Below are 8,412 nucleotides of genomic sequence, written 5' to 3'. Positions count from 1 at the left end.
TAACGCAGCCCGCAGGTACAGGATTTTGTGGTTTTATTTAAGTCCCGTTACAGAGCAAGACACCGCCCGGCAGCGCAGAGAGCGGCGCGACCCTCGCCCCGTGTGTCCCGCAGCCTCTGCTGGTGGCCCAGGGGAGGCCACCGGGTCATGGACCGCCCCGAACCCGAAAAGTCACCACGAGAACTACATTAGCGAACAGTGACCTGAAATGAAGCTACGCCCCGCTGCCATTAGCCAGGGATTGAAAAAGAAGGGAAACGTTACTTTTGCCTCCCTTTTTAAAGGGTGACTTCGTTATTTTCTATGCTGTGGCGGTCTTGAGAATCCTCAGCACTCTCAAGTTTTTGGTTGCTGTTATCGTCAGAGACCTCAGCTGAAACGCGGACCTGGCTTTCCCTGCTTTCCACACTCGGGAAGCTGTCCCCTCTGACAGCAGACTTGCTGTCATCGCCTTCTGCCTCATGCCTGTCGAATTTCTGCCTGCTGTCGTTTTCCAAGCTCCGGTCAGGCTGATTGCTGTCCAGCTCGCTGCTGTCTTGCCCGTGGCTCTTGTCAGACCATTCCACGCTGATGGCATGCTTCTCCAGGGAGCCGCGGGAAGCAGAATCCTCCCGGGAGAACCCTGCTCGCTGGCTGTCTGCATCCAGATCGCTCTCATCCTCCACAGTGGCATCATACATGACCTGTGTTAGAGAGCAAAACAAGAGCCACTGTCACTCCTGGGAAATTATCTATCAACAAGTGCTGCCCTACTGCACTAAAGCTGCTTAGGCTGAGGGGACACTCAAAGCTTGCATGGTAAATCTCTGCCTGGAAACACTAACTTTTATGGAGTTACATGAACCCTTCACATTATGAGAAATTAACATTTGATCCTGTCCTCAGATTTCATGTGTGTGAGTACATCATTGCAGTATTGCATATCTTGCAGCAGCAGGCTACACTCCTGCCTTGGCACCATCAACACCCCCTGATTTGGGGTATCCAGACAAGGGAAAATAGATTCCTTCGCTCATGCCTACTTTCCCCTCACCGATTCTTCTCAAAGCTGACTCCCATAAAAAAACATGTCCATCTTCAAGTTCACTACCCATTTCCAAAAACGTGGGTACCACTGCTCAGTGCTGTTTACCTTTTTTGCATCTTTGCGGAGTTTGATAGACTTCACCAGTGCGGCCTTTGCCCTCATCCTGTAGGCCACGCTGTCGCCTCTGCCGGCGTTGTCTCCCCGGGTGAAAGGGAATGGGGGGAATGGTACAGTTACTGGAATGTCTGTGGGAAAACCCGTGACAACCTCATCGGATTCATCCGTGTCATTGGAATCGTTATCATCATCATCATCATTGTCATTCACATCTTCATGGCTTTTGCTTGACACATCAGGAAAGTGCTGGAAAACATTTATTATGCATCAGGCTAATGAACACAGATGTGAGATGTGCAGACTAGTATCTGTCCTGCTAGCCCAGGGCTTATGCAGATTTGGGGAGCTATGTGCAGGCATTTCTTTGAATTCACCTCACCCTGCCTAAGGAGGAGAGCTATTTAGGGAGAGATGCTACTGCAAGAACTGCACTTGAATGAGGAAAATTAGTGTTGCTACACACTGGCTGCCCTGCAGCACTCGACTGTCATAGTGTCGTTCAAAACACTTACCGGTTCCTCTGGGACATCCACGCTTTCTTCTGAAGAGTAAAGGGTCTGAAAGCAATATAAAACTCCCTATTAGTTCAAAAAGGCATGTACAGTAGAGCTGATTAGCATGTTGACTATTGTTTAAGCACTTAATCCTAACTTGTACATCTTGTCATGGAAAGATGCTCCTGCTTTCTCTTCCAGCTAGCTGCCCATACCTGCTGAGGTGATGCCAGGTCAGTCTGTGTGTGCTGCTGACTCTCCCAAGACTGAGAATTCACACGGTCATGGTGATATCTGTGCAAGTGATGGCCCCTGGGGTCCTTCGAGAGAAAATAAAGGGGGGGAGATGGAGGTTAATCCACAAAGCATCAGGCAAAGCTGCCTGCATCACAACCTCTGTTTTCAGGCAGAGGTGGCATCTGCAATACCTACTCCTTTTGCACAGGATGTGCCCTCAGCTATTCACTGCAGTAGGAAGAGGACTCAGAAACAAGCCGTGATGAACATTATACCCAAACAATACGATATAGAAGATGTGCCTCTCCCATTGGCAGAGCCTGAGGAATTTCAGGTCAGTTTCTCCAGCTTGTTTTTGTTGAGTGGAATTTGGAGTTATATCTAACAATCATTGTTTCTGCTAATTCTCGGGTCCTTTTCCCAAGGGTGATTTATCTCCCTCATCATGAAGACTCTAAACTAAGTGCAGTAGCTGATTCTCAGAGCAAAGAATTGATTTTACATGGGTAGGAGCTGGCAGTGGAGTATAAATCAAATAGCTATATACAAAATTAATACCGTTCACTTACATCACTCCAAAAAATCATGGGAACTGGATTAAAGTGCTCTTCCAACACCAAATATTGTCATCTGATCCACACTAACAAATGTGGGCTGTAGTAGTTGTGCCATGCTATAGTCCTTTTCTCTTTTTAACTGGCAACTAACACATTTTTAATTAAGACAAAAGGTTTGCAGTGCTGGTCCAGAGATAGAACTAATGAAAGTCCTCAACCAGGACACCAGACATAAGAAAAAGTCTATGAAACTGTCTCCTAACAGCCAGGTGAGGACATGCCCTGCAAGCATCTATAATCATAAAACAAGTACCAGAAAATATGTATTAGAGGAAACAAAACAAAAAAAAATCAAAAAGTATTTATTAAAGATAATTAATAGAAAGACAAAAGGAGCTTACATATTTTTCTTCGGAGCTGGCAGAAATGGCATGCTGCTTGGATTTATTCACCTTGAAGGGAGAAAAGAAAAAAGCATTTATCAGTATTTCTCACTAAGATGCAAAGAAAATAATACAAGTGATTGGTGATCCACATCTGTGATTTACTCACTGGCCATGCAGCGGTGATGCTGATAAGGCATAAACACAGAACTGCCACCTTCATTGTGATGTTTTACCTAGAAAATATTTTGGAACAATGAGTCAACAAGGTAAAGTACCACAAAAATGCCATAGGTTTTTCCTTTTTCCCAGTGTACTTCACTGTGCTGAGAACAACTCCCTGCTATGGATCCAACCTGCACATACTAATTTTTTAATTTTGTCCTCCATCACCACCACACACCCAGCTGGTTTGTTATGACTTAGCTACTCAAAAGCTGCAATAATTTTTAAGAGGCTCTGAGAAGAGCTGAGCAGTTGGTGAGAGTGGCCACATTGAGAAGGTGAACTGAATCCTGTCACCTAATGACTTGCACAGACAAAGGAAAAGCTTTGTGATAGACAAAGTGTTATCAATATCAGCTTTGGTTTATCTTCATTCATTTAACGTATTTTTTTTTTCAGAAGAGACAGCATAAAGCCAACTCAGTTTGGATTCTCTTGTCAGTTATTTTAAAACTAGTTTTCAGGGTTATTAACTTCAGTTTCTGAGTAAAGTCAGTTTCTATGAACATAAACTGCTTTTATTTATAGACCTTTATTTCCCCCTCCAGAAGTTTGAACAAAATAACCTGTGTTTCCAAACAAGAGATAACGTGAAATATCTACTTACATTGCAGTTTTAGCAATTTAATAAATGACTAATTCCTGCTGAAATTAGGAGAGTGCTGAGCTACAGTAAATTTTGGTGCTTACAGACCAGTTCCCAGGATACGGAACATCCCTGAGAAATTAAACCAATTCACTGATGAACAAGAGTCATTTAAAACTTTGGTAAATCATAGCAGGAAAAAAAGGCTACTTAGGACATATTTAAAATGCATTAGTAAGGCTGGCCCTGAGACAGGACACTCTACTAGAGGTATTGCAATTTCAAGTTACACAGAGAAGGACGAGTGTCCCATCCATTCAGGATTGTGCAGCACAAACTGTGAGCCTGCCAGAAAAAACAAGGACACTGCCAGGCAGTGGTTACATGAGGGAGAAAGCTTTCTGTGTTTGAGCACCAGCTTTGAGTTTCCAGCACATGATTCAGTGGCAGAGTTTTCAATAACCTCCTCCTGACATCTATAAGCACGCAGGTTTAAAACTGTCATTATGTATAATACCTTGCATTCCTAAAGCAACCTTGCTCCTATAAAAACACACGTTTTTCCACAGAGCAACATCAAATGTCCCTGCCCAGTGAAGCAATTTTCAAAGATCTCCTGCTCGATGTTTCCTTGACTAAAGCTGCAGACAGATTAGCACATGTCAGGTAGTAAAAGCAAAAAAATTACCTTTTCTGGTGCTGGAAGAGTCAGCTGCAGCAAGAGCACTCCTAGTGATCCCAGCAGCAGCTCAAGTCAGTTGGCTCCCAGAAGCTCTGGCTTTCTCCCCTTGTCCCCTGACTGCCTGACATCTCTGACCTTCGGGAATTTAAACCCTGTCCCAAGCACAGCCACCAATCCCCATGTGGCGGAAAAAGATGAGGTCATGAGGCTCCTGGCCGCCGTCCTGCCCACGTTCTCCTACACTTCCTCTTTGGCTTTGTGGCTTTTGAAGCAAACAAAAACTACTCTATGGTTAAAACATTACTTATGGGCAAGATCATTAACCAGCAGGTCTGTTGAATGCACAGCAGTTGGTATCGTGTAGGAGGGCTTCGGGGCACATCTGTCCTCCTTTTGTGAAAAGGCAGAGCCCAGTTTCCCAGAAACCTTTTGTGCCCTGCTCTGTAGGGAGTAGGAATATGTAATGTGAGCAGGAAGAAAGAAATCTGAACAGAAAATTAACCAAAAAGATGTTAATGCTTCCACAAAGTTGTAGATTTGCTCTCCAGGGCATACACGGTGCAATGGGAATTGCAAATATGGGGCAGAATATGGCCTTTTGTGTTTTTTGGTCTGACCTGGGTAAAAAAAAAGTTAATAATATTAGTTGTCTCAGTAGGCATTCTACATCCAGAAACTTGTTTGTAAAGATATAGAAGAGCCAGCGATAGTCTAATTAAAAAAGATTTGATTTTGAGAAATTCTCACTTCTGTTCATTTGTGTCCCTTCTTGCTCCTTTCTTAGATGGTTTGGTCAACCTAAAAAAAAAAAAAAAGGAGGGGAGAAAGCAGCTATAGCTCCAGTTTGAGAAGTGCCATGATTAGCATTGGAAATCAAGGGATTGATTTCATCATGGTATGAAATTCTGTGTCTGCTGTGGAGCAGGGCATTGGCCCTGTTGATGGGTGACATATTCTGGCAGTGCCTCGGTTGGACAGCCATAGCTTTGGGCAGACTCTGCATCAGCTGGGATGTGCTGTAAGGCTCTGAGACCCTCTTCCATTTGGTGTTTCCTTAAACTGGCAATGAGGTGTCATTCAAACACAAGGAAACATCCCAAACAGCCCTTTCAGAAGGCAGAATATTTATAACTGTTTCAAAGCAGTTATCTTTCTCCTCATCTCTGATACCCAGCTAATGTTTGCTGTGTCCTTAGTCAAGCAGACAATAGACACCTTGTCGTACCAGCCCATGTTACCAGTTATCCTGTGCTTATTAATGCTGTGGCATGTTTAGAAACATCGTGAGAAACATACCCAAGTTAGCTCAGCACCTGCCCATCACATGATCACACAGACCTAGCTAATTATATTTTTGAGCTGAGATCAGCAACAGCTGGAAGTTCAACTTAGTTTACTTAATAGAGTCTTCTAATATCCTAGAAGGAGAATTGGATAAAAAGATAGTATATGGTACATCATTAGTAGTTCTGCATGTAAGGATCCACCTGAATGAGGACTATCCTGGCTTTTATTTTTGGAGCTATGTGACCATATACTAACTCAGGAAAGACTTTTCAACCAAAAGAAGCCTTCAGTAACTGGGATTTCGGCAGCATGATCTTTTGCAGATTTAGCCAGCTTTACCATCCTCCATCATGGCTGGAGCTCAGTGCTCCTGGAAGCCAGTTAGTTTACTGAAGCTCTTGAATGCAGGTACAAGACTCAAGCTGTAAGTGGGTGCTCTTTGGAAGTTTTGGGCTGAGCATAACGTAGTAGCTGATACTATTACTTAGTTACCAGTACAGCTTTAGAAAGGCACTGTTGTTGACTCCAAGGAACCCCAATTCAGGCCCTTAAGTAGCCAGGTACCTTTGATCCCAAAAACCAGTCCATCAGTAACAAACTACTTCCATCGGACAGAGCAAGAAACTGAGACAGAGTGAAGCTTGGTGGCTCACACAGTTGAATGTGCAACTGGGTGTGCTGGGTCCTGCTCTCCTGTCCACACCCTGGATCAAATTTTAAGCCTTAAAAACCTACTTTCCCTACAAACCATTCATCAAGAGATGCAGAACTGAAAAACAACATATGCTGAAAGATCCTCTAGAGCTGTTTTCTGGCCAAAACCAGCTCTTGCAATCTGCATAATGGCATATTACTGTCTATCAGACTTTATATTATGTCAAGACATGTTCCACCAAGTTCAGCAGCAGTTATCAGTGGTGCTGATGGAGCCATTAGAAACACAGTCTTCCTACAGCTTGTTAAAGACCTTCCTGTACAAGTCAATTATCACCGTGGCTTTTCAAGGCAAATGTTTTGCAAGTACCTGGAACACTTGACTCCCAGCAGAGACTCTATGTGACCCCCAGGGAGCTGTTTCTGGCAAACAACTGATATTTCCAGTGTGCTGGGAGATGACAGTGTTTTTGAATATGCTGCCAAAGCTATATGGTTGATTTTGTAAGAAGTAAGGAACAACACTCATGTTTTGCAGTAATCCAGAAGCAGGATGTGAAGCGATAGTTATTACTAAATGTCTTCATTTATGCAAGATTAGCCAGTACAGAGCTGTAGTAAATTTAGCACTTGTCTCATGCCCGTCACTGTGTGGTTTTTCGTCCTGTAAATATTTTGTCTAGCTGAGAAATCCTTTACCTTGGTAGGGGGTAATGCTTCATATCCTGTCAGAGATAAGGAAAAAGCAGGGAACTCTCACCATTTTCACTTCCCACATTAAAATGCCTAATTCCAGAGGGAATGCTTGGCTGCTGGTGGCACAGCAGAAGCAACTTGCTTGAATTTGTACAGGTGGGAGGGTACATGATTTCAGCTTTCAAGAGCCGTCAGGGTCTGTGTGGAGCATGACTGTGACAGGCTGTAATTTGTTGCATGTAGGTGATATTTTCTACTTGTCTATCCTGTCAAACAAAGCTTTTGACCACAATTTCTTCCATCTTGGGCAGTGTTGGAAACATGTGGTTAGGCTGCTCTTTCATGTTGTCCAGAAGCGGTATCAGTGCCTCCCTCTGCAACCTCCAACACCTACCTAAGATCCTGAGCCAAGACATCAGCGCGATGCCCAGAGATATCTCTGGCTGGCATGGGAAATTCCAGCCTGCCTGCAGTGACTTGTAATGCTCAGTCTTTCAGCATAGCTGGCTTTTGTTTAGTTTTGTTTATCAAAAAACAAGTCTAGAGGTATACCAGAGCAGCAGCATCTAGATGGCAAAGATAAGACTGGGAGAGAGAGGTTAATTTCTTCGGTACTATTAAGAATGTTATCAAGTACTGTTTTACAACTAGAATATCCCAAAGAAAAGCAGACATAGTAAACATGGGTTTCTGTGAAAGACAGATGAAAACCAAAACTTTCTTGCATTGCTACCATAAAATTCTCCTTGGAAACTCAGCATGTCAGCCAATATAATATATCCCCCAAAGCCCTTACATTTTCCCAATAAAGGCTTCAAAAGCGGTGAAAAACTTACATTCAGCAGTTGATAGACCTCAAAAAAACCCCTTCTGCCTCTTAATAGACTACACAGACCACCACAGTCTTTGTGACCAGGCCTAGGAGAGTACTTGGTGTGCAGAAGGGATATGGGTGTCAGATCTGTTTGATAAAGAAATTGCAACAGCGATTTACTCCTTACATGTGTGAGCAGGACACCCCAGTAACACATGCTTTGCAGCACAACTGTGTATCTTTTGCTTTGCACCACTAAGAGCAATAAAAGGATTTATAGTACCTCAGTTTCCCAGAGCCAACCCTAGCAGTTCCTGGAGGAGTTGCAGAACTAGGCATGACACTGAGCTAGAGCTGCAGTAGGTGATTTATTGGGACAGAACAGAGGCTTTCTGGGAAACAACTCCACTGTAAGCTGACAGCATGTTAGAAAGTGCCAGTGTCTGACACACAGCACAGTCTTTTGGTCTGTCCTTATCTCCCTCTCCATAAAGAGAGCCCAGTCGCTTATCTCTGATTTCTGAGACTACTTGCTACCTGCTCACATTTTCAAATGCTGTTTCAGTAACAGCTTTGGAAAGTGAAAAAAAAGTAATATTTGAGAAACTGCCATACAGCTGTGGCCCACAAATCCTGGAGGCTGAACATCCCCA

At 43.6% G+C, this 8,412-nt stretch overlaps 1 protein-coding gene across 1 annotated transcript; it reads right to left on the bottom strand.

Annotated features, from left to right (window-relative positions):
* Positions 1-16: 16 nt before the first annotated feature.
* SPP1 (secreted phosphoprotein 1) lies at positions 17-5,088 on the bottom strand. The gene is made up of 7 exons (XM_051790744.1): positions 4,315-5,088; positions 2,985-3,051; positions 2,834-2,884; positions 1,854-1,958; positions 1,657-1,701; positions 1,133-1,390; positions 17-683 (listed from the first exon to the last, which is right to left on the bottom strand). The coding sequence occupies exons 2-7, from the start codon at positions 3,036-3,038 to the stop codon at positions 279-281; spliced, it is 918 nt and encodes a 305-aa protein (XP_051646704.1). The 5' UTR covers positions 3,039-3,051; positions 4,315-5,088; the 3' UTR covers positions 17-278.
* Positions 5,089-8,412: the final 3,324 nt, after the last annotated feature.

This window comes from Manacus candei, unplaced genomic scaffold (assembly GCF_025592945.1).
Source record: "Manacus candei isolate 608988 ecotype Guabito, Panama unplaced genomic scaffold, ASM2559294v1 h1tg000028l, whole genome shotgun sequence".
Classification (NCBI taxonomy): domain Eukaryota; kingdom Metazoa; phylum Chordata; class Aves; order Passeriformes; family Pipridae; genus Manacus; species Manacus candei.
Note: the sequence above shows the minus strand (reverse complement) of the source record. Positions and strands in the feature narration are given on the sequence as shown.

Bases quoted from the DNA above. Each gene is read 5' to 3' on its own strand.
- SPP1 (XM_051790744.1), bottom strand. From the start codon at position 3,038: ATGAAGGTGGCAGTTCTGTGTTTATGCCTTATCAGCATCACCGCTGCA. The intron at 1,959-2,833 runs GTAAGCTCCTTT...TTTCTCTCGAAG, and splicing joins CCAGCTCCGAAGAAAAATAT to GACCCCAGGGGCCATCACTT. The intron at 1,391-1,656 runs GTAAGTGTTTTG...AATGTTTTCCAG, and splicing joins TGGATGTCCCAGAGGAACCG to CACTTTCCTGATGTGTCAAG.